Source organism: Alexandromys fortis, unplaced genomic scaffold, assembly GCF_014885135.2.
Source record: "Alexandromys fortis isolate MF-2015 unplaced genomic scaffold, M_Fortis_MF-2015_v1.1 scaffold_339, whole genome shotgun sequence".
Lineage (NCBI taxonomy): Eukaryota > Metazoa > Chordata > Mammalia > Rodentia > Cricetidae > Alexandromys > Alexandromys fortis.
Window position 1 is genome coordinate 584,614 of NW_026068234.1, and position 25,175 is coordinate 609,788.

Consider the following 25,175-nt stretch of genomic DNA (forward strand, 5'->3'; position numbering starts at 1 on the left):
ATATCCTGAAAGCTCAAATCTTTTACATATGGAAGGAAGTTATCCTAGAGTGATTTCATCTGGGTATAAACAGAGATTTGATGTCTTTCCCATGGCTATTCAGACTGTGAAGAAGACACAGTCATGTAATCAGTGTGAGCAATCATTTAGCTATCATTCTAAGCATGTTAAACACCAAATTAACACACAACTGGGTGAAGGGAGCCCCTATGAGTATACGTTGGTGTTGGAAATCTTTCAGTCAGAGTTGTGATCTTATTTTATGTACATCAGAGGACTCATACTGGAGAAAAGTTCTACTACTGCAATCAATGTGGGAAATCCTTCACCCAGATTTCTAAACTTACGAAGCATTAGCTAACTCACATAGGAGAAAAACAGAATAATAGTTATGGCTGTGGAAAACACTTTAGATGGAACTCTATCCTTATTGTACATCAGCAAGTTTATACTACAAGGAAACCTTGTAAGTGTTCTCACTATAGAAAGTCCTTTAGGGATGAAGAACACAGGCTGCTATTGCATAAGACCTGGATTCAATTCCCAGCATCTACACAGCAATTCACAAACATGTTAAAATCCAGTCCCAGGGGGATCAGATGCCCATGTCTGACTTCTAAGGGAAACAGGGACACACATGGTAGACAGACATAAGTAAAACAACCATACACATAAAAATAAAAGTTAAGGAAAAAGCCAAAGTTCTTACTTCATTGCACATAAATGAGACACTGAGAGAAGCAATATGGGTTCAACCAATACAAAAAGCCCTTCATTTTAATCACTCAACACATTAGGCACTTATGAGTTCATACAAGGAAGAAATCAATCTTAAAATGCACTAATTAAGCCAGGCAGTGGCGGCACACACCTATAATACCAGCACATGGGAGGCAAAGGCAGGTGATCTCTGTGAGTTTGAGGCCACCCTGGTCTACAGAGTGAGTTCCAGAAACCAAGGCTACACAAAGAAACACTGTCTTAAGAAAATATACTCACTCTGGCAAAGCCTTCACAGGAAGTTTTTACCTTATTCAACATGAGAGAACTCACACTGGAAAGAAACTATTGTAATGTATTTAGTGTGGGGGAAAAAGCCTTTGTTAGGTGTTTTCACCTTCTTCCCAGCTAAAGAACTCATTTTGGAAGGAAACCATATAAATACTATGACTGTGGGAAATTCTGCATTAATCTCAGCTTATTCAACATCACTGGACACATACTGGAGTGAAGCATTATGGGTGTAGTCATTATAGGAATGCATTTTTGTTTTGGGGAGTTGGTTTTCAAGACAGAATTTCTCTGTGTATCTTTGGCTGCCTTGTAACTCACTCTGTAGAACAGGTTGGCCTCGAACTCATTAGAGATCGGCCTGCCTCTGCCTCTGCCTCCTGAGTACTGGGATTAAAGGTGTGCGACACCACTGCCCAGTTTGCATTTTGTTTTTGTTGTTGCTTTTGTTTTTCAAGACATGGTTTCTTTGTGTGGCCCTGGCTATGCTGAAAATCACTCTGTAGATCAGGCTGGCCTCTGTGTCAGCTATCTGCCTCCCAAATTTTGGCATTAAAGGTATACTACCACTACACTCAACTGTGAGACTTCCAATCAGGGGTTTTCTCTCCTTGTTCATTGGAGGATATACATGAGATAAGACTTAATCAGTGTAACATGTATGTATGTTAAAGCCTTTAGTCAGTGGTCACTAGACTAGTTGAGCACCAGAGAACACATACTGGAGTTAATATATGCCTGTGGGAAAGACTTCAGCAATGGTGATCACTGGTAAACATGTAAGAATGCATACTGCAGCGAAACCATGAATGTAACCATCATGGAAAGCCTTTATTCAACAGTGTCAACTTTCAAGGCATAAGAGAATTCATATTAAAGAAAAGTCCTATCAATGTAAAAACTTGGGGAAACTTTCAGTTTTAATACATCCCTTATTCAACATGAGAAAACTAATGGGCAATAAACTATGATCAATCAAGATGAAGAAATCCATTGCCATACCCTAAGCTAGAAATGTGTGTCATTCTCAGAGTACAATGACCATATACATTGGAAATTAGAATACATTAGAATCCATACTATTACCAAGCTCATGCTTCATACCACTTTATAGGATTCAGTATCAGGAAACTTGAACCTTCAGTAAAAGTGATTTGAGAAGCTCTGTATAGGCTCCCTATAAAAGGCTTTCTCTAAGAACTAACAAGGACATTAATTATGATCTGTAGCCTCCAGATAATGTTTTCACTTAGACGACAAACTGGATCAGAAATTATGGTAGGGTGGAAGATATTTTCATACAGAACACAAAACACTCAAACTAATGTAACCCATGCATGGAGAAGTTGGTGCCTAATAATGAAATACATAGCTAGATATTTTTAATATAACCCACTAATTTAATCAAAAATTGAAGGACTAGAGAGAAAATTCAGCCAGCAAAGTGTTTTCCTGGTTTTGATCTTCAGTACCCATGTTTTGTTTTGCTTTTTTATTTTTACAGAAGTTAAATGGGGTAGTGTATGCTGGTAACATCAGTGAAGAGGTAGAGAGAGTCAGGTCCCTGAGAATCACTTTACAGCCAGGTCAATGACAGATTCTTTGTCAAAAAAGGAGGGAATGGAAAGGTCTGGAGAGAGAGCTCAGTGGGGTGAGTAATCACTTGCTTTGGGTCCAGACTTTGGGTCCCCAGAACCCACCTCAGTGCCTTGTGGGCATCATGGCATTTCTGTAATTCCAACCTAGGAAGGCAGAGATGGGTTATACCCAAGGGAAGCTAATCAGTGAAGCTAGCTAATAAGTGAATGCTAGGTTTGACCGAGAGACCCGGCCTCATTGACTGTGGTGGAAATGAGATCACAGGTAATTCCTAACCTCCACCTTGGGCCCCACATGCACATACATCCATTTCCAAGTGTGTCCACACACACAAAGACACACACACATGCCCAGGCCTATGCAACCATACACACTCAAGTACACATAAACACACACGGAAAATGAGAAAGCTATACAGCACGCTAGGAATGACACCTGGGGTTATCCTCTCGCCTCCACATACACAGCCTAACTAGGGTACAAATAGTTAACAGTTACCGAGGAAATAACCAGTTTCTTGAAGCAGTGGGGAAGAAAGGGCCTTTCATATCCTTTCCAGTGATTAGTAACATGTTACAAAAATTGCAAAATTCCTTAAAACATTTGCTAGTATAAGCAGGACCATTATTAGTTTTGAGTTGTAAAGAGAGTCCTAGAAAGGAAAGGGTTTATAATAAATAATTAATGTCATTTGAAGTTGTTTCAACCCTGTGAACAGAAGCAACAATGATATTAGGAGAAGTATTAGCCATTATATAAACTTTTTAACCTTTGTTTTTCTGGGTTTTCCTAGATAGGGTTTCTATGTAGCCTTGGCTATCCCGGAACTCGCTCTGTAGAACAGGCTGGCCTTGAACTCACAGAGATCTACCTACCTTTGTCTCCTGAGTGCTAGGATTAGAGGTGTGTGTGCCACTATGCCAGGCAACAAATTTTAAACATCCAAATTCTGAGATACTAATAAATGGCATTAGATTTTTAACCCTTGTAAATTAATTCTACCAGTAGAGGGCGGTAGTGTGAAAGAACAGAAGGCGAGGACGTTCTTGAGGTTTTTTTGTTTGAGTTTCCTGGAAAGAAAGTACTCCTGGTGAGAAGGAAGCCAGCAGCACATCAGCTAGAATATCAGTGGGTGTTAAGGGACACCTGGTGGATTAGAATGAGCAGGGAGATGAGTTTTGAAAACTTTTGCAGCCGTTATTATATAGACATCTGAAAGAGAAATGATTATGAAATAACATTGGCGGTGGGGGTAGGCCTAAGTCTGCACTTTCTAAAAGAAAAGTAGTTTGAGCACAATATGCAAAGTCAGTGAAAATGTTCAATGACTGAGGAACATCTAATAAAAGTCAGGCAGTGGTGCCACATCCCTTTAATCAATCCTTTTTATGAAGAACATGAAATTTGTATATAAAACATAAGCTCTTGTCCTTTTAAAGAACAAACTTTCTTTTTTCCCTTTTTTTGTGCTTTTTGTTTTTCAAGATCCATCTTTTAAAGATTTTTGTAGCATTTTTAGATATAGATCTAGGCAATGTTCATGGGATATCTTCAAAGATAACTTAAAAAGAGATCTTTAGGTTAATTCTCTGTGGATCCCAAGTAACATGCTGATGCTACCCGTCAGTTATAGTAAGCATGGGGCACATAACCAGCCTGCATTTTATTTAATGGCACAACATTAAATCTACAGGTTCTTTATCAGTCATTTCTTTAAGACATGCTCTTCCCATCACTGTCAAGTCTATAATTTCTTGTAAATAAAGAGCTATGGGTCAATGCAGAGAATTATGACATGAATAAATTTTTATAATACCATTACCTTTGATAAATAGGAAGAATCAATAATTGATGATGAATAATTAATTCTATGAGCTGCAACTTTAGCAGAAGCAGAAGCAGTATTTAATAAACTAATAACTTACTCTACTTCAAGTGTTATATTTTTTTTAGAATTTAACCAAGAATCTCTGGACAGTAAGTTAGAGAACAGAATCAAATCCCTAGCAGTATTAGGGCAAAGAAGAATGTCCCCCAATTAACATGGCCCAAAGTTTCTCCTAAGTAATCAAGAGCACATTGTTTGCGAAGTTTTTGTTGTTGTGTTTTTGTTTTGTTTTGTTTTGTTTTTTTGGTGTGTTGTTTATGTTTTGAGACAGAGTTTCTCTGTGTAGCTTTGGATTCTATCCTGGAACTCGCTCTGTAGACCAGACTGACCTCGAACTCACAGACATCCACCTGCCTCTGCCTCCCGAGTGCTGGGATCAAAATGTGAGTCACAATTGCCTGGCGTTTGGGAAGTTTTAAGATGAGAGGATGAGGGCAAATTTGTTGTTGTTTGAATAATTATAAGGTGATTGTTTTTGTATTTTATCTGGAGCTATGTTTAAATTTTACTCTTTTAGTTTATTTAATACCATGAAAATCAAGCACTTATTTAAGTATTGATTAAATGAGTGAGAGAAGAGAATGACATCCATATAATGAGTGACCAATAATTCAGGAAATTGAATCAGCACCATTTTAAGTGCTTTGTGTACATAATATTAACATACAGTGGGACTAAATTTCATCCCTTATGATAAAATTTTCCACTGATATTAGGTCAATGGCTGTTGATTGTTTAAAGTGGGAACAGAGAATACAAAATATTCCTTATCATCAGGATGTAAAGGAATAGAGGAAAAGCAGTCTTTTAAGCCAACCATAGTAACGTAATGTTCTTGAGGAATCATAGTAGGAACAGGCTGCCCTGGCTGAAGGGCCACCATTGTTTTCATAGTCATATGAATGCCCCTGAGATCATGTAACATTCAAAATTTCTTCTTTGAACCATACAGTGGTAGCTCACACCTTTAATCCCAGCACTCCAGGAGGCAGAGGCAGGCTGATCTCTGAGTTCAAGGCCAGCTTAGTCTACAGATTGATTTCCAGGACGTACAGGGCTCCACGGAGAAACCCTGTCTTGAAAAAAAAGTTACTCTTTGCCCTTTTATGAATTATAAAAATAGTCGAGTTCCAAGACTAACTGAAGGGTCTTTATGTCCTAGTTGCAATTATTCCTTTTCTTGAAGTTGAGCCTGTTTTACTTTTTTGTCATGACAGAGCCAGTGATCAATCCATACTAGGCCATCAGAGATCCATTGCAGTTATAAGGCTGTTTGGATGACCCTTGGTCAATGACGCCAGTTAGAAGGTCATATTTTCTTGTATTATAATTATCAGGATATTCATTAGTAGCAGTGGTAATTACAGCTTGCCTTTGTTGTAATACATTTCTTCCCCACAAATTTTATAAAAGTCCTGAGACAATGTAAGGCTTATCAGTGCCAGAAGAATCTTTGTGAGTCCAAAATTAAGACATCAGTACTTTTTTTTTCTTTTTTCTTTTTTGGTTTTTCAAGACAGGGTTTCTCTGTAGCTTTGGAGCCTGTCCTGGAACTCCCTTTGTAGACCAGGCTGGTCTCGAGCTCACAGAGATCCGCCTGCCTCTGCCTCCCCAGTGCTGGGATTACAAGTGTGCGCCACCACCGCCCGGCAACATCAGAACTTTTTAAAGAATCCAGTTGGCTTCCAATACCTTGTAAAGGAGGGCCATTAGACACTGACCAGTGTGGGGCCATTGTTTTTGACAAATAAATGAATGACTGGCCCCAGTGTCTAGAATGACTCTAAAGCAGTGGTTATCAACCTTCCTAATGCTGCAACCCTTTTAATACAGTTTCTCATTGTAGTGACTCCCAACTATAAAATTAATTCATTTCTATTTCATAACTTTGCTACTAAAATGAGTCATAATGTAAATATCTTATATTTGACCCACAGATGGAGAACCACTGCTCTAAGGACTATTTTTCAATGCGTACACTTGACTTAGGATGCCCATCACCTGAGAATGGTCTTGTCTGTAAAGCTAATAAGTTTAATCCCATTGCATTAGACCCTGTTGCTCCCCCAAATGCCTAGATACTGATTTTGAGCCTGGTTCTTTTTTTTTGTTGTTGTTGCCTGAGTCAGTCTCCCATCTTCCTTGAGTCTAAGGCTAGGTGTTACCCCCTTGATGAGCTTAAAGGCTTACTATCCTTGTCAAGTTTGGATCAACATTCCTTAACTCAATGTTTTCCGTTTTTACATCATGGGCAAAGGTGAGGAACAGGATGACTAGATTTTTTTGCACACATTTTCCCAATATCCTTTATTTCTGCTTTCAAAAAAAAAGGTCCTTTTTGAAAAATTATTTGAATGGCGGCTGCAGTATAAAAGGCACTGCCAAAACCTTGAGTGGCTATTACCCGATTAGAAAAATCAACATATTTTACCGGCACCATGGCAGCTCTACTCTCTTCAGCTCCATCAAGCTCAAGCCGCCTGGTCAGGGTTATTACCAGGAGAGTATCACCAAATCGAGCTGTGCTCAAATATGCCTAAGATCAGTTATGTGGGGGTAGACTCCTGAGGTTTGAAACAACACCGGCTAGTTAGTCATGCTTACTCAGAAACTATGCTGGCTGTGGTGGTTGCGAAGAACCCCACAGCCCTTAGTCTAATACTTCCCCCAGCAAGGCTGCACCCCAAAGAGCACTACCAACTGGAGACCAAATGTTCGGATGTCTGAAACCATGGGGAAACTTCTCATTCAAACTAGCACCTTGCCTGATACTAAGGCAGGCAAGCATGGGAGACAGTTTAGTGCCCTGAGGCCCCCATTTGATTTGGGATTTGCACACACACTCCTCTTGTAATAATGCACTTAGCAGCCTAGGTCTTTCAAGTGCTCATACTATTCGCACACACACACACACACACACACACACACACACACAAACATCTCTGAACAATGCACCTAGCAACCTCAAACCCCCCTCTGTCTACATCAGGATACACACACTTCCATCTCTGAACAATGGTATAAATTTCCCTGCCCTTGATGCTGTTCAAAGTTCAAGAATATTCTCAACATACCTGTGTATGAAGAATAGAAGAGTCAATCTGACCTGAGCTAGCTTTGGATGCTGCACAAGAAGGCAAAACTGTAAACATTTAGGGAGAACCTCCTATTTGCCACCTTATGCCTATACATAATTGGACACACATATGATTAAAATCAGATGCATCATAGAAGGGACATGCACAGTAGAAAAATGAAAAGATTAATCACCCAAAATACATCCCTAGTAACCAGCACCCCTTCTCTTGAGCCCCATAAAAGGAAACTTTGAACAATAATCTGGATGCTGAGACTCTTCACTCATATGACCCACTGTCAATCTCGAATAGTGTATCCTACAAACCTATAGTATCACCTTGTTCCAAATAAAATTATCTTACTTCTTTGGGTTCTGTAAACCCTTATTTCAAATGGGTCAAGAACCAAGAAATACCCAGTCCAGACCCTGAGCACCAGTTGTAAAACTATTGTCATTGCCCACTTACTTCTGTGGAGACTACAGAGAACAAAGGAAAGAACTGGGCTGGGGACAGAGAGATAGAGACGGGAGGATGGTATTTAAAGGATGTCATTCAGGACATGCAGTTTGCTTAGACCGCAAATCGATCACTTGCCTCTCATGCACGAAGACCTAGGTTCAATATTCAGTACTGGGGGTGGGGGGGAGCGGTGGAGGAGGGGCAGAGCCTGCCGTTCCATACCTGGTGTTCTCTGTCTCTTTAAGGGTGTAGTTTATTTTCTGTCTTTTCCTGCTACAACATCAGCTGGTGAGGACTAGCAAGTACCCATTTTCTTCTCTTTTCTTCTGGTTGGTTTTCTTGAGATAGGGCCTCTCTATATAGTCCTAGTTGCCTGGAACTCACAATGTAGACCAGGATAGCCTCAAACTCACAAGAGTTCTGCCTACCTATTAAATATAAGTGTGCACCACCACACTTGACCCTTTTCTTTTCTACTTGTTCCTAGTTCTTAGTTTAAAAAAAAAGTGTGTGTGTGTGTGTTTTCTTTATTTCGTTCTTCATCTCCCAAACCCCCATCCCTAAGAGTGTGGCCTTCAACATGCTGTGTAGCCAAGCAAGAACTCCTGGATTTTATTGTCTCCATCTCTGGGATTACGGATGTACCTTTCGTAAGCCCCTCAAGGCACACGAGTGGCCAGGCTCCTCTCCTGAGAACCTCCAACCGCCATGTTCCACCCACAGAACACTCTAACCCCCCTAACTGCTAGACCCAGTCCTCTGCCCAACAGAGTAAAAGCCCAAGCTCTGGACTTGAAATCCCAGCAATCCCCACCCTGGAAAGCATCACCCTGAAAAGTTCCACCGTCAGGCCACCAATCAAGAAACAACTATATAAACCCTGGCGTCTGCTCTGTTCTCTGCTCTTTCCTGTCTAAGCAGAGGCAGCCATCCTCCTGGGATTTTTTTCCCTCCCAATAAATCTGTGTCAAGTTTGTTGTGTGGCGTGACTCTCTGGTATTCCTTGGCTCCTGACTGCCAGGATATCTTTCCATCCGAGCTGTAACAATTACACCTTGAATTGATATTCACCTTACCTGAAGAAACGAAATCTGGGAAGTCTCGTTTTCCCCTTTCCAGTCATTAGTCCTTCGACGTCTATTACATTAAGAAAACTCTTAAATGTTCATGTAGTTTTGTTTCAGGTAAGTGTCAGTGTAAACGGAGTACACAGAGTAAAAAGAAGAAATCCCAGGGTCTCTTGTGCATTTAATTCCTACAGCAGGTCAAATTGACCAACTCTCTGACAGCAGTACCTTGCTGTCACACGTTCCCCTCACTGCTCAGATGTATATGTGCTCTAAACTCAGTCATCAGGGTAGGAGGACAATTTTCAGGGTAACCGGGGCCGAGTGATGCCCGCTCCATAGGTAAGGGATGGAAGCTGGGCTCCGCAGTTACCGGGACCTGCTCCTTAGTGAACCGCTGTGGGTGGTTTCAGAGGACAGGACTTCCCCATTGGTCAACGTTGGGCTGGCGGTAGCTCTTATTGGTCCAGTGCTGCGTCTCAGTGCGTGGCCTTCTGGGAGTTGTAGTGTCGGGGTCCCTGGCACTGCCGCCATTGTCCAGCGGGAGGGCTGGTCGGGTGGTCTCTACGACAGGCGTGCACTTTAGATTAGGAATCGCCTTGGACGTCTGTTGCTGACCTGTTCGCTCGGGATGGACCCGCAGGATCGAGCGGCAACAATGGCGATGGCCTCGCGGCCGCAAGCAACACAACTTAAGGTAACAATAACGGAGTGGATTCCGCCCCGCTTTCCCCAAAGACTGGCCTGTAACCTGCGGCCCTTTTTCCACAGGGGGAAGCAAACGCGGTAGCTCAGTCGCCAAGCCCAGGTCTGAACCCAGCCCCCACCCCAACTCCTATCCCCCTGTCCAGTACCCATGCTCCAACCTCCTGTCTCCCTGCTACGGGGAAAGAGGAGGGTGGTCACAGGAGAGACCCCACTCAGGGGTTTACCCCCTCTCGGGCCAACACCTTCCCATACATCCAGAGAGATGTTTGTCGGTGATGACAGGTGACTGGCTAGCGCTACAAAGCACCCACATTGCGGGTACTGTCCTTAGGACATGTCCTAAAACGTAGAATCAACAGACGGAAATCTCCACACTGTGAAGCCCTTATTTTGTAAGTAAGGCACAACATTGTGGGGCACAGGCACCAAGTTAGTAAAACAGGAGTAACTACCAAGGGGCTTGGCGGGCCCGTAGGAGAACTGTGGTAGGCAGGGCTGTCGGTGTTTGCCAGTTTGTCTAACTTCTGGTCATCAAAGTTCAAGCACTTTGTAGACCAACTGGCTGCTTCTTCTGTTCTCCACAGTCCGCTTAGCAAAAGCCAAAATCAACTCATATGTAAGTTCTGCATCTTCGAAATTATGTATTTGGGGGGGGGGATTTTTGGTGCTATGGGGAGATTTGCATTATTTTACACTTGGTGTGCAAAATGGGTTTATTGATAGCCTTAGGTTGCAGATTATCAGATTTGTGTTATCTTCATTTTCCATGAAATGTGACCATTGTGGAGAACTGAGAACTGAGACCTGTCAACAGCCATAGAAATGAGCCATGCTGAAGGTGGATTCCCAGCCCCAGTCAAGCCTCAGGTGACAGCCATTAGCTGTCGGATTGTCGGGGAATAAGCAATATGAAAGACACTAGAAGAAGTGTCCTGTGACAGATAGCACACACAAACTGTAGTGACCTGAAGTAAATACTGCTTCACTGTTTCTGATAGGTAGGAACTCATGGATCTGCCCTAGGCTCTTAAAGTTACAGTCACCATGACAGCCTAACAATTACTCCTTGAGACTTGACTGGGCCCGGAAGACCCGCCTTCAACATGACTCATTCGCATGGCCGTTGGCAGGGGGACTCAGTGTTTCTCCATGTAGGCCTCGCCGTGGAAGCACTGAAGTCACACAGCGCAGTGTGTGGGCTCCTGTGGAACGGTGACCCGGGAGCTGGTTAAGGTAGAAGCTGTGTTAGAACCTCAGTTTGAACTTCACACTGTCATTTCCACAGTATCCTATCTGTTCTACAAGTCAACATGGCTGCATGCAAGTCAGGATATCACTGAGGGGCCATGTTAGAGGCTAGCCTCCACAGGAACAAGGGCCAAAAGTGGAGGCCTTTGAGGTCCAGAACGTTAGTTTCTTGTGGCCGTTACAAGTCCCTGCACACTTTGGCTAAAGACAATGTATATTGTAAGCCAAGCACGGTGGCTCATGCTTATAATCCCAGCACCACATCAGAGGCTGAGGCAGGAAGATGATAAACTAAAGCCAAACTTGACCCTGTCTCAAAATAAAATAATTTTTTAAAAAAGGTAAAGTCTAGAGATAGAAGTCAGAAATGAGCACCACCGAGCAGAACCACACTTCTCCCAAGTTTCTAGGGGTGGATATCAGTTGATTAGCTTTTCCAGCTATAAGAGCTACAGCCCGGGCACTCCTTGCCTTGCGGCCTTTTGTCTAGGTTCAAAGCAGCAATGTAGCACCTTGCTTAAGTGATCACACTGCCTTCTGATTTCTCCAATCTCACGCCGATCTCCTAACCGTGTGAGTACATCTGGGCCCACGTGGATGGCACAGGACAGCTACTGTCTTGGTGTCTTTATCACATCTGCAAAGTACTTGTTTCTGTCCTGATTCTCATCAGTTTCAGGAGACCTGGATGTCCTTGGGGGAGCAGCCATCCACTATTGGAAGGTGACCAGGAGTCATTCAGGTGTTCAGGGCTGGAGCTGGAGCTGGAGGAAAGAGTGCTTGCCTAGCAAATAAAGCCCTGGTGCCACTTTAAAAAAAAAAAGAAAGAAAAAGAAAACAAAAAACTGGGTTGTACACACCTGCAATCCCAGCACTTGGCAGGTAAAACAGGAGAATCAGAGTTCAGGGTCATCTTTGGCTATATAACCTGTCTGAGGCAAACCTAGGATACTTAAAATCCTGTCTCAGGAGAAAAAAAGATTTTTCTTTTTTTATGTTAAGGGGTCCTGGGGAGATGGCCCAGTAGTCAAAGTGCTTACTGCATAAGTGTGAGGACTGTAGCTCAGATCCCCAGACACCATATAAACACTGGATGCACACGTGGCCCACCTATAATTCCAGTCTCAAAAGAGGATCTCAAAGGGGATCACCAAAGTAAGACGGCTGTTGAGACTAACAATATCAGTGAACTCTGGATTTGATTGAGAGACCTGCTCAGTGAATAAGGTGGTAGAGAAAATGATGATTCTCACATCAACATGGGGCCTCCAGCCGTGCACATATTCAGGCATACTCTCCCTCGTGTGTGCCCACACACACATGAAATGGAAAGGGGAGGGAAAGTGTTGAGAAGAACTGGTATAGGGCTGGAAAGAGCCACTTGGACATGGGTTAGGAGACCGAGAACTGAGCTAAAAAAGTGGAGTAAGCCTGGCCATGGTGGCACACATCTTTAATCCATGCACTTGGGACGCAGAGGCAGGCAGATCTTTGTGCGTTCGAGGCCAGCCTGGTCTACAGAGTGAGTTGCAGGACAGCCAGGGCCACACAGAGAAACCCTGTCAAAGGGGGGAAAAAAGTGGGGTGGAGGTGGAAACTGATGATCAGGTAACAGATACTGCTGACGTGGCCTGGGCATCAGTAAAAGACCTGACCACCCAAAGTGACCCTCTGACCTCCACAGACACACATGCATGCACTCAAACACTCACAAACATACTCAAGAAACAAAAAACCTAGTAACCATTTCTTTAGGTCATAAACCTGCATGTCATTGGTCTAGCCAGGTCTGTCTGGTCAGCTGTGGCTGTCTCTATTGAGCCCGGCGAGAGCTCTCATGTGTTGCCATGGTAAGCCATACCTAACTATAATGGCCTGTAGGCTCTCTGTGAGGCCTGAGGGACATCACACAGAGTGTACATTTTTTCAGGACCCATGCCTGCCTGTTTTCTCCCATCCTTCCTCTTCTGCAGAGGTAGATGGTCCGACTAATCGAGAATACACGTGATATTTCAGGAGCCAGTGACTTTCCGAGATGTGGCTGTGGACTTCACCCAAGAGGAGTGGGGGCAGCTGGACCCTTACCAGAGGACCCTGTATCGTGATGTGATGCTGGAGACCTTCAGGCAACTTCTCTCTGTGGGTAAGGCCCAGTTCTTAGACTGAGTTACGTTTGTGGGCCTCTGGTATGGGACTCTAACTTAACCTGGAGTCCTCATTTGCTGAAGGATACACATGTTGGGAGGAAGCTGCCCTCTCTGTCACCAGGCAAACCCCTCGTATGCTTAGATGATGCCCACATGTCCTGATGGGCAAGAACCAAAGCTGTAGTCTAGGCTTGTTTGCCCCAGAGCAGTCTCTGACCTCCTGGGTATTTTCCTCTTTCCAGGTCCTGATCTTCCCAAACCTGCAGTTATCTCCCAGCTAGAGCAAGGTGCTGAGCTCTGGGTAGCAGAGAGAGGAGGCACCCGGGCCTGCCATCCAGGTAAGAACCCCACCAAAGGGGTGCCCCCACTGAGGAGCTTCCAGGAGGCCACTGGAGATAACACTTCTGGAAAGAATGATGTTTCAGGGCCCTTGGAAGCATCCCTTTCTTACTCACAGCGTTTACTGATAATAGCCAAAGATACAGAGCAAAACCCGCGAAGGGAAAAGGCTTCAGGAGGCAAAGTCTAGAGCAGTGGTTCTCAATCTCCCTAATGTTGTGACCCTTTAACGCCTCATGTTGTGATGCCCAACCATAAAGTTATTTTCATTCCTACTTCATAACTGTAATTGGCTACTGTTATCAATCATAATGTAAATATCTGATACTTCCAATGGTCATGGGCGGCCCCTGGGAAAGGATCATTCAATACCCCCTGCCAAGGGGTTGTGACCCCCAGGTTGAGAGCCACTGGAAGGACCCAGGCATGAGCTTCCAGCTCTTCGGTCTGTGGAGTCAGACAGAATGTGCTCAGCTCCCCCAGCAGTGAGCTATGGTGAGGACCATTGTCTCCAAAGAGGAAGACAGGCTTTCTCCTGCGGGCACCCTCTGCCTCGTGCATACCATGATTCTGGTGCTTGAAATAAGCCCCAACAGTAGAGCAGTGAACTTTTCTTACCGATTAGGGTGGTGGGAACCCTCCCCAAATCTAAGTTCCCTAATACTCCCAAGGCCAGCCTGTGAGGAGACGTCTCTAAGTCTGTCAGCTTGGCCAGTTGTCATGCATTTCTGGAGGGTGCCCCATGGCCTCACCTTCCTGCGCTCACCAAAGCCATTCTTCCTCTCCAGCAGTGAGGCCCTGCCTCGCTTGTGTTTCTGCTCCATCTTCCTTTCTAGGCCACCTCTTTCTCATCAGCCTTCCCAGCATCCTCCTCCTTGCTTTCGTCCCAGTGTTCCATTCAGTTCTTCCGTGTTATATTCTATAAACCTGTTCCTCACACCCTTCTACTAGTCTCTTATCAGAAAAGATTCTATGGAGGTATTAAAAACTTGGCCTGGCATGGTGATGCCTTTCACCCCAGCACTCGGGAGGCAGAAACAAGTGGATCTCTGTGAGTTCAAGGCTATCCTGATATGTAATGAGATCCAGGCAAGCTAGGGATGGATGGATGGATGGATGGATGGATGGATGGATGGATACATACACATACATACATAGGCAGAGATCCTGCCTCAAAAATAGAACAAAAATCCTTAAAGCCATGTTAAGAGAAGCTCAGAAGAAAAGGAAAGTGTGATTTTTAAAAAGCCGGACCTCTGACATAGCTGGTGCTCATGCTGCCTTGGCATCTTAGAGATTTGCTGGGACTGATGGTTCTGTGTTGCTCAGGGTTACAGTGTGGCTCCAGCAGAAGGGAAGTGGTGGGGACAGCAGCACCAGGTTTCTATCCTCTTGTCTAAAACTCTCAGTCAGGACTGGATTCCTTGCGCTTGTCCTGCCCTGTTTAGTGGGGAGAATGGGTAGGGAAGGTCTAAGTTTTATAAGTAGATGGGACCGGTACACTGGTATGCTGACAGCTGAAATGAGTATGGTTTGGCTGCAGCCAGCAGATACACCCACTCAAATGCTTCTGGTGCCTTCCCAGGCTGCAGAGAAACACTTTACCTCTGTGATGGGCTGTGACCCTCACTCTCAGTTGGTTGAGTATGCGGCAAGACCCACTTATCCCTCTTTTATTGGTTGCTGCCAATGCTGCTTCCTGCTTATTTGTCAGGAGCAAACCTGCTCATCTGTACACATGCTTTTCACTGACGGGCTTAGGCAGCCACGGAAGCTAGGTTCTGAAATAACTGAGCCTTGCCTGTTTGGCTCACACGGCAGGTGTGACATCAGAATTGTTACAGAGAGTTTGAAGAACTTACTATCTGAACCATCATAAATGTTCTAGAAACCAAAGGCTTCCTGTTAAAGCAGAAACTACTTTGCATTGATACTTCGTATAGGTGTTCTACAGCTACTGTAGCAAAGTACTGTGGCAAAGTGGATGGGAAAAAAGATTTGGCTGGTTATGATAGGTAATTCCTGTAATCCCAAGAACTCTGCAGGAAGCCCCAGCTGCATTTGTAAAGCCCTGTCGTCCCCCTCCAAAAGAGAGTCCACAAATTCATTCATGTCTTCTCTCAAACCTGTAGAAGTAGGAGTCCAAGGGGCTCATCAAGCCTGACTCCTGGCAGTTGCGGAGGAGTTCTAGTTCTTGTCTCTCCTAGTGTCTGGAGCTGCCCAGATGCCGTGACTCATGAGGCCTTCTTCAGAGCACATACTCAGCTCTGTCTCCATCGTCACATGGTCTTCTCTGGCTCACCTGCCTTTCCTATGTGGAGCCTTTTAGTGACATTTAGAATATAAAGATAATCGCACACTTTTAAGATTCTTAATTTGGACCTGAAGAGATGGATCACCAGTTAAGAAAAGAAAAAAGCAAAAACAAAAACAAACAAAAAAAAAAAAAAAAACTGAATTTGCGTCCATGTAACCTGTATATACCTGTATGAGGGTATAGATGTGATGTTAGAATTCAATAGTATAGCAACCTGTAACTCTACCTCCAGGGGATCTGATGCCTTCTTCTGACCTCAGACCCCTGCACAAATGTGCCATACATTCATATACAAACACAGAAACAAATATCTTAATTTTATTACAATATTCTCTTTGCCATGTAGTATCACACATTTACAGGGTCCAAGGACTGGGGTGTGGCTGTCCTCGAGGGGCCACATTCAGCTTACCACACACTGTCTTCAACAAGAGAGCAATTTCCCTTTTGTTTTAAAGGAAAAGAAGGCTCATCCATGACCCCTTCCCAGTGCATCCATGTGATTTGGTGGGCTAGGTAACCGTGGAGGTGATCCCACCCCCTTCCTGTTGCAACTTGCTTTGTTTCTTACTGTTTCCCTCCTATAGTTACTTGACCTCACCTGGTGAATTATCACCTCAACCCTTCCTCTTCCCACCATTTCTCACTGGAGACACTGTGACTTCCTAAACAGCAGGATCGCTTGTTTGAGGTGTGGGGTGGCTGGAGCTGTGGGGACTCCAGGTGAATTCAGCATTGATGCTTTCAGCTGTTGCTGACCTGACCTGGTTACTGGTTACAGCAGCTCAGCCCTGGCAGTGGCCTAAGGTCTCTTACACTGGGTCTTCTTCAGCCTCCTTCCCACTGGCAACATTGGTCTGGACCAGAGTTTGTCTGAGGCTGTATCAATAGTATCAGCTCAGAAGCCCGTTCAGCAAAGATTCCTGAGGACGCACTCACATAATGCCTTTGATGCTAAGAGTGTAGCATCAAAAAAATAAAATGGCCTCAGTCATCTAGGGGTCTGAGGAATGAATAACAATATCAGGAGGTGATGGTTGAAACAAACAAAAATGTGCCTGAGAAGCATAGGGTAGACAGTGCCCCCAGGACACACAAGAATGCCTCTTTTAGAAGATAACACTGAAGCCGGCAGCTGTCTGGAGATGCATGAAAGGCAGAGAAGGCAGCATAAGCAAAGGAACATGGGATATGTTGAAAGGAATGGTAAGGAAACCAGTAGTGAACAGATTGAGGGAAGGAGGTGACGTCAATGAGAATGGGAGGCAGGGGAGGAGATCACAGTCTATGATCAGAAGTGATTGGCATGGTGCGCAGAAAGGTAGCCAAGGTGGAGGAAAGGGTTTTGGTAACAACTTTATTAAGACTCATATACCATAAAACTTTCCCATTTAAAACTAGATAAAAGTTCAGTTGGAGCCAGGCGGTGGTGGCACATGCCTTTAATCCCAGCACTCTGGAGGCGGAGGCAGGTGGATCTCTGAGTTTGAGGCCAGCCTGGTCTACAGAGGTAGTTCCAGGACAGCCAGGGCTGTTATCACATAGAAACCATGCTTGGGGGCAGGGGAGGTTATATGTATGAAGCCCTGGATGTGACACCCGGTTCAGCAAAACAAACAGAAACAAAAGCAAAAAACTTCCTGTGTAAGCCTGTGGGGTCAGAGTGTGTTCACAGATGGTGGACCACCAGTATAACCCAGTGGAGTCAGCGTGTGTTCACAGGTTATGCACCACCAGTATCCACTTCCAGAACATGTCATCATTGTCCAGGTGGTCTAAACAACAGGCATTTATTTCTTACAGTTCTGGAGGCTGACAGTTGATCTAGTTCTTGATGGAGGCCCCTTTCTCATCTATAAAAAGCTGCCTTTTCTTCAGAAGTGGGGGACTCCAGTGTCCCATTTTAAGAGGACATTAATCTATCATGAGGGCTCTGCCTTCAAGACCTAATACTCCCCCGAAAGCCCCACTTCTAAATACCATCAACGCAGGGATTAGGACATAAACACACACACACTTCTTAGGAGAGCACAAACATTCAGGCCTTAGCTGTCCCTACTAGCAACCGCCACCATCTTCCCTGATCCTGACAACCGTTCATTTGGGGTGTCTATGGACTTGCTTGTTAAGGCCTTTCTTAGTCAGTGGACTCTTGGTCTGTGACACTTGTGTCTGGCTTCCTTTCCTCAGTGTAATGTTTTCAAAGTTCCCACATGTTGTTGTGAATATTCACGTCATTCCTTTATGACTAAATAGTCCATTTAATAGGTGGACCATTATTTGTTAGTTTGTTTGTTGTAGTTCTGGGAATTGAACCTAGAGCCTCACCATGCTAGGCAAGTACTCTACCACTGAGCTATATTACCTACACTCATGTTTCAATTTTTTATTCATCAATTCATGGAGTTGTTTCCATTTGGGGGCTATTAAGAGCAGTGCTGCTGAGCCAGGTGGTGGTGCACACACCTTTAATCCCAGCACTCAGGAGGCAGGGGCAGGCGAATCTCTGTGAGTTTGAGGCTAACCTGGTCTACAAGAGCTAGTTCTAAGGCAGGCTTCAAAACTACAGAGAAACCCTGCCTCGGAAAAAAAAAATGGTGCTGCTGTGGACATAAATGTATGTAAATTGTTATGTTGCTGCTGTTTGTTTTTCTGTTTCTGATTTTCTTTGTATACCTAGTGTACATGTGCTGTTTTAAATGAGAACATTTCCATAAACTATATAACATTCAGCATATTGCCTTCAAATATAAAATTTTGTGTGAAATCACTTGCATTTTACTAAAACCCCTGTGTCTGTGCAAAGGCGGTAAAGGGATTGGTACCCACCAAGCCTCAGTTTCTCCAGCTCTTCTCCCATGACCAGACTCTTGGTTTTCCCGTGAATCCCTCCAATATCACTGAGACAGATGTTTTGAACATTTAGCATCCATGGGTCCCAGGCCTTACTGGACACTAGTGTGATAAGATGGACATTGAACGAATGAACATGTTCATGTGTGTCTTAAGCAAATGAGAGGCCTCGAGAATGTTAAGGATGGGCTAGAAAGATGTCTCGGCAACTGAGAACCTTTATACTGCTCTTGCAGAGGACCTGGACTCTGTTCCCAACACCCAAGTTAGCTCACAACAACCTATAACTCAGGTTCCAGCGATCCATTGCCCTCTCTGACTTCGGTGAGCCCCTGCATGGACATCTTACACACACATACACTCAGGCACATGTATGTTTGTGTATGTATACACACACACACACACACATATTTAATGTTAAAGGTGAGCAACCAAATGAAGTATGGTCTTCAATTAAGTCTAATTCCTAATCCCTAAAATCACTTGTCTATCAGGTGGGCCCAATGTAATCAAAAGAGTAATTATTTATTTTTTTTAAATATTTATATATTATGTGTACAGCATTCCTTCCATGTGTGCCCGCAAGCCAGAAGGGGGCGCCAGGTCTCATAGATGGCTGTAAGCCACCATGTGGTTGCTGGGAATTGAACTCAGGACCTCTGGAAGAGCAGTCAGTGCTCTTAACCACTGAGCCATCTCTCCAGCCCCTCAACAGAGTAATTATAAAAAACAAAAAGGTCACAGCAAGAAAAGATATGTGGCAACAGAAGCAGAGGTTATTGAGAGATTTGAAGATGCTATACTACTACTATGTCCTTCTATGGAGCTTCTAGGAAAAAACAGCTCTGCTGATATAGATTTTAGCACTTCATATTGTAAGACGGTAAGCAGTGTTGCTTTTGGGCACTAGGTTTGTGATGGGTTGTAACAAAATTCTGCAAGAAACTGGTACATTTTTAATTCCTTTCCAGTGCCTGCCCCCAGAGTGAAACTATGGTTGAGGGCAGGGATAGTGTCAAGAGGAGACTCAGGACTTATCAGAGCAGGTTGTTAAGATCCTAAACTAATGACAAAGTTCCAGGGTATTAGGAACCTGCCCCTCTTCTGTTTTCCCTTAACTACTCAGAGCTCTTTGTTTTTTCAGGCTGGATACTTGGACCTGAAGCCCACACATCACTCAAGGAGCAGGGCCTTCATGAGAGGGAACTATCCCCCATTAAAGAAAGAGATGGGTTCAAAGTGGCTATTTCTTGTTATCCCGTGACAGAGAGAGATCGGAAAAGTGATTTCCAGTGGACCAAGAAGGACCAGAGTAACTTAGGGCAATTGGAAGGCCCCAAGGAAATATCAATTCAAAGTCAAAGCTGTGAAAGTCTTGGACTTGAGGAAACCTGTGTTCTTAGCTTAAACACAGATCTATCATCAGATAATTCTAGAAAAGAACTTGGCTGTACTGATGGCTCACAAGTTAAAAACTCAAAACATAACCCAAGTTTAGTTAGTCAGCATACAGACTCCCCAGCAACACAGCCCTTTGATGACAGTGGCTGCCAGAAAACCTTTGATCAGACTGTGCCCACTACAGAACTCACAAAAAGTCAGGTTCAAGATAAACCCTATAAATGCACTGATTGTGGAAAGTCATTTAACCATAATGCACACCTCACAGTGCACAAGAGGATTCATACAGGAGAGAGACCTTATATGTGCAAAGAATGTGGGAAAGCCTTCAGCCAGAACTCCTCCCTTGTTCAACATGAGCGCATCCACACTGGAGATAAGCCATATAAGTGTGAAGAGTGTGGGAAATCTTTTTGTCACAGTACACATCTTACAGTCCATAGGAGAATTCACACTGGAGAGAAACCTTATGAGTGTCAGGACTGTGGCAGGGCCTTCAATCAGAATTCATCACTGGGGCGGCACAAAAGAACACACACTGGAGAGAAGCCGTACACCTGCAGTGTGTGTGGGAAATCCTTCTCTCGGACCACTTGTCTCTTCCTGCACCTGCGAACTCACACCGAGGAGAGGCCATATGAGTGTAATCACTGCGGAAAGGGCTTCAGGCACAGCTCCTCCCTGGCCCAGCATCAGCGGAAGCATGCTGGTGAGAAACCCTATGAGTGCCGACAGAGGCTGATCTTTGAGCAGACACCGGTTTTAACAAAGCACGAGTGGACAGAAACCCTCAGCTGTGACCCTCCTTTGAGTCAAGAAGAAAGAACTCAACGGAGCGACAGGCCCTTTAAATGTAGTCAGTGTGGGAAATGTTTCATTCAGAGTTCTCACCTCATCCGACATCAGATAACCCACAACAGAGAGGAAGAACCACGTGGACATAGCCGAAAACGAGAGCAGCCCTGTGGGCGGGGCTCAAAGCTTATTCGAAATCCACACTCAAATTCAAGAGAGATCCCTGTGGCCCAGACAAAGGCAGAACAAGCAAGCAGGGCACTGGCCTTGTTTGACCTTCATGAAATTATGCAGGAGAAAAACCCTGTGCGTGTTATTGGGGTGGAAGAACCTTCACTGGGCAATTCTATGCTATTTGACATCAGAGAATCTACATAGGAAGGAAACTCTTCAGATAACTGTTGAGTTACTAGGTACAACATGAGTCCACACAGTGGCAAGAGAAGATGGCATAATGTCAATGGTGACCTATGACCTCATAAGGAAGTGGTGCTTCCCAGACACTTGAGGTTCGTGATTCTGAAATGCATCAAACTGGGCTCCTGTTTAACAACAGACTTTTTCTTTGTTTTTCTGAGACAAGGTCTCATATGGCCCAGGCTGACCTTGAACTCACCAAGTCATTCACCAAGAATGACCTTGAATTTCTGATCCTTCTGCCTTCACCTCCCTAATTCTAGGATCATGGTCATGTGCCATTATATCCGGCAACAGTAGACATCTTAAGATGTTTTCTCCATTACCCTAAAACGAGTTTACCAGTAATAAAACCTCTGCACAGGCATAGTGTGGAAATAACATATGACCCCTTTTTGTAAAACATAGCTAATTTAATTTATAATACAATGATACGTACTGAGTCAGTGTGGTATCTTGCCATGTCCTTATGTGGGCCCGTTTTCACCAGGTCGATGACCTGTAACTTTCAGACTGCTGCGAGGCACACTGTTGTCTACAAAAAATACCATAAGGGACGTTGCTATGCCCAAAGTGATTTTGCAGAGTAGTGATGAACGCCTATGAAAGTTTTGGACAAACCAAAATACTATTGTATATGTGGGAAATTCTGCCTAAGTCGAAATATACACAAAGTAATATGTGTTTCCATGTGAATTCAACTCAGAATCTCAGTTCACTTTTCTCACACGTCACACATGACTCAGTTCTGTACTTCACAGCATGTGTCCTCACTTCAGTAAGTCGTCTGACAGAAGTGTCCACAGCATTCTACAGCACTCTCTAAAGGAGTCACAGCTCCTCTGTAAACCAGTACCTTGAGATATTGCTGTTAGTCAGAGGTACGCATCTGCAATTTGTTCTCACAGGACATTTAGTAATGTCTGGAGTCATTTTTGTCACTGCAACTTGAAGGATGCTACTGGCTTTCAGGTGGAGGCCAAGGATATTGTTCAACATATTTATGTGCCCAGGGCAGCTCCTCAAAGAATTTTCTAACCCCAAATATTAATAGTACTAAGGTGGAGAAGCCTTGATATAAACTTGACCCAGAGGGTTGGGGTAGCTCAGTAACAGAACACGTTCCTAACATGTAGAAGGCCCTGAGTTTATCCCCAGTACCAGAGACACAAACAATAGCCCACCTTTTCTAAACTGTAAATTGAACAAAGTTGTATTAACAATCATGTGTTTGTTCTTAACAAATAGAGCCATGAGGGGCTGGAGAGATGGCTAAGGTGTTCTTCCAGAGGTCCTGAGTTCAATTCCCAGCTGCTACATAGTGGCTCATAACCATCTATAATGAGATCTGGTGCCCTCTTCTGGTCTGCATGCACACATGCAGACAGAACACTGTATAAATAATAAATGATAAATCCTTAAACAAATAGAGCCATGAATTTATATATACAAAGTAGTGCTTAGTAAATCTTTCACCATTTTGCCATGTTTATATTTAGGGTGAAGAATCCCCTTATCTTTCTGTGTAATCTTTTAACACTTACAATGGATATTCTAAAAGATGAATGATGTTTTCATTGGCTCTCCCACCCATCTCCTCACCCCATCCCTCCCTGTATTGTTTTCACATCCATCCCAGAGAACTTTTTGTTCATCTCTCTGCATATATTTCCAAAAGGACAAAGCCATTCACATAATCACACTAAGCCATCTCCTTTGGGTTTTTGCCGTGTTGTTTAGGTAGTGCTTCTGGGCCAGAATTTGAATGAAAGCAGTGTTCTGAGGTTATTGACTATACTCCTCTTAACTAGGGCAAAAATAATATTAGGAAAAGTTATTCTTTTACTTCTCAAGAAAAAACATATTACTTATATCTAGCAGATACCAGCAAATATCCAGTATTAAGATGTACCTGGTTGCTTCATAAAGTTTGTATTTGTTTTATTCTAACCATAATCTATGCAGTGTGTTTGGCTTTTTTCTTAAATCTTCTAATTGTGCTGTTTCTTAGTCTTTTGTTTGTTACTTGAGTAACTTAAATGTTCTGATCCAATCCATCCTCCTCGCTTTTGATATGGTGGACTGACTTCTGGTTTGGTCTCAAACCACTGAGTTTGCTAAAGTGTAGGTTGGAGCATGTGGTCACATGACTCCCTTTGTTCTCAAAGCTCCTCTCCCCAACCCAAACTTTGGGAAAGCGTCCTCTCTGCCAGACTTTGTACAAAGCAACACCCACTTCCGGGAAGGCCTTTCTTTGAAACGTCATGGGAGAGATGAATATTGGCCATGATGTTTCAAAGAAAGGCCTTCCCAGAAGCCTTTGTCATATACCGACTTATTTGTTGGCCAAGAATGAGTCCCTGGGCCATCCATCATAGTGAGGAGGTTAGGAAGGGTAGTGTTCAGCATCCCTAACCTCTGATGGATACAGATAAGAGAGCTGTTAGGAAGTACTTGATAAACTGCCCACCTCTCTTCCAGTCCCTCGAAAGAATTACCTGTGCACCTCAGGCCTCTCACCCGCTGCTTCACAAAATCTGTTGTGTCCACCACTGGGTGCTGCCATCCATCTCCACGACCTCTCACCTGAGGCTGCTGGCATCGTGGCAGCAGGCTGCCCCCTCGGTTCTGAAATGCATAACCCCATTCAAGAGCTTCTGGTCTTCTCTTTCCCACTCCAAGGGTTGGGGTCGTCCCTGGTGATATGGTCTATGGGGCCATGCCTACACCTTCCCCAGGTAGCATCCACACTCCTGGCTTTGCATTGTCCGCCCTATTTCTGAGTCTCTGCTCCTGACTTCTGAGATTCAGATGTAGACATGACTGTTGGCTCCATCAGGTAAACCATGAACTCATATACCCAGCTTACCCTGAAGAAAACGGCCCTTTTCTATCCAACAGTCTGCTTCCCAACCCATTTCATGGATATCACTTTCTCCCATCCCATCACTGAAGCCAGAAAACATGCCTTTGACCCTTCCTCTTCATCAGTCCTTTATCATAGAAACATCTTCATCCCAGCTACCACTGACAGCGCAAACAGATGACAGGGATGGCATTGCACAAAATGACCTACCCAGGAAGTAAACCAGACTCTGAGACATAGAAACCTGCCTCCTTTACCTGTAACTCCTTAACTGCTCCATCAAATGTTTAGTCTAGGTAAAGCAAATGAAAATGGGGGAGACACCAGCACTCATACCATAATACCAATACTCTGGAAGCCAGGTGTCATACTCATCACCAAGACTCCAAAACCGGTCCTGTTTCTCACGGTGGATGTTGTATGGCTGAGTTATGGCTTAGTGAATCAGAACAACCAACAATTTTCATTTTTCAATTCACATCCAGGAATGATAGCCCCACTGATTTCTTTGTACATATTTTGAAAGAGAATCTCAGGGAAATTACTATAAATTAGAGATAGTGGTTTCTATCTCTTTATAAAACTGACACAAATTCATTATAGCCAAAGTTGGAAAATGCACAAAAAAAAATTGTGAAACTTTTTAAAGCATTTAAAATTTTCATGCTTCAAATATCCAAAGATGATCTTTGCTACTTTTCATTGAAATTTTTATTTTGTTTTTGTTTATTGAAACAGGGTTTCCTGTGTAACCCTGGCTGTCCTGGAACTTGCTCTGAAGACCAGGCTGGCCTCAGTCTTAGAGATCCTGCTTGCCTCTGCCTCATGAGTGCTGAGATTAAAGGTGTGCATCACCACCACCAGTATAATTTTGTCTTAAATACTTATGCACACACATAAACACAGTGTATTTTGAATCTACAACATAGATGTATGTGTGTGCAGTTATCTCTCATTTAAAGGTTTAGAGTGAGAAAACC

At 43.8% G+C, this 25,175-nt stretch overlaps 1 protein-coding gene across 2 annotated transcripts; it reads left to right on the forward strand.

The window, feature by feature from the left end:
- The first annotated feature begins 9,621 nt into the window (after window positions 1-9,621).
- Znf8 (zinc finger protein 8) lies at window positions 9,622-23,230 on the forward strand. Of its 2 annotated transcripts, XM_050130944.1 has the most exons (5): window positions 9,675-9,801; window positions 9,876-9,912; window positions 13,077-13,203; window positions 13,450-13,545; window positions 19,861-23,230. In XM_050130944.1, exons 3-5 carry the CDS (start codon window positions 13,170-13,172, stop codon window positions 21,288-21,290), a joined length of 1,560 nt encoding a protein of 519 aa, XP_049986901.1. In that variant the 5' UTR covers window positions 9,675-9,801; window positions 9,876-9,912; window positions 13,077-13,169; the 3' UTR covers window positions 21,291-23,230. The 2 variants fall into 2 exon arrangements, with proteins under 2 accessions (XP_049986900.1, XP_049986901.1); XM_050130943.1 differs by lacking the exon at window positions 9,876-9,912 and having other exon boundaries at window positions 9,622-9,801.
- Window positions 23,231-25,175: the final 1,945 nt, after the last annotated feature.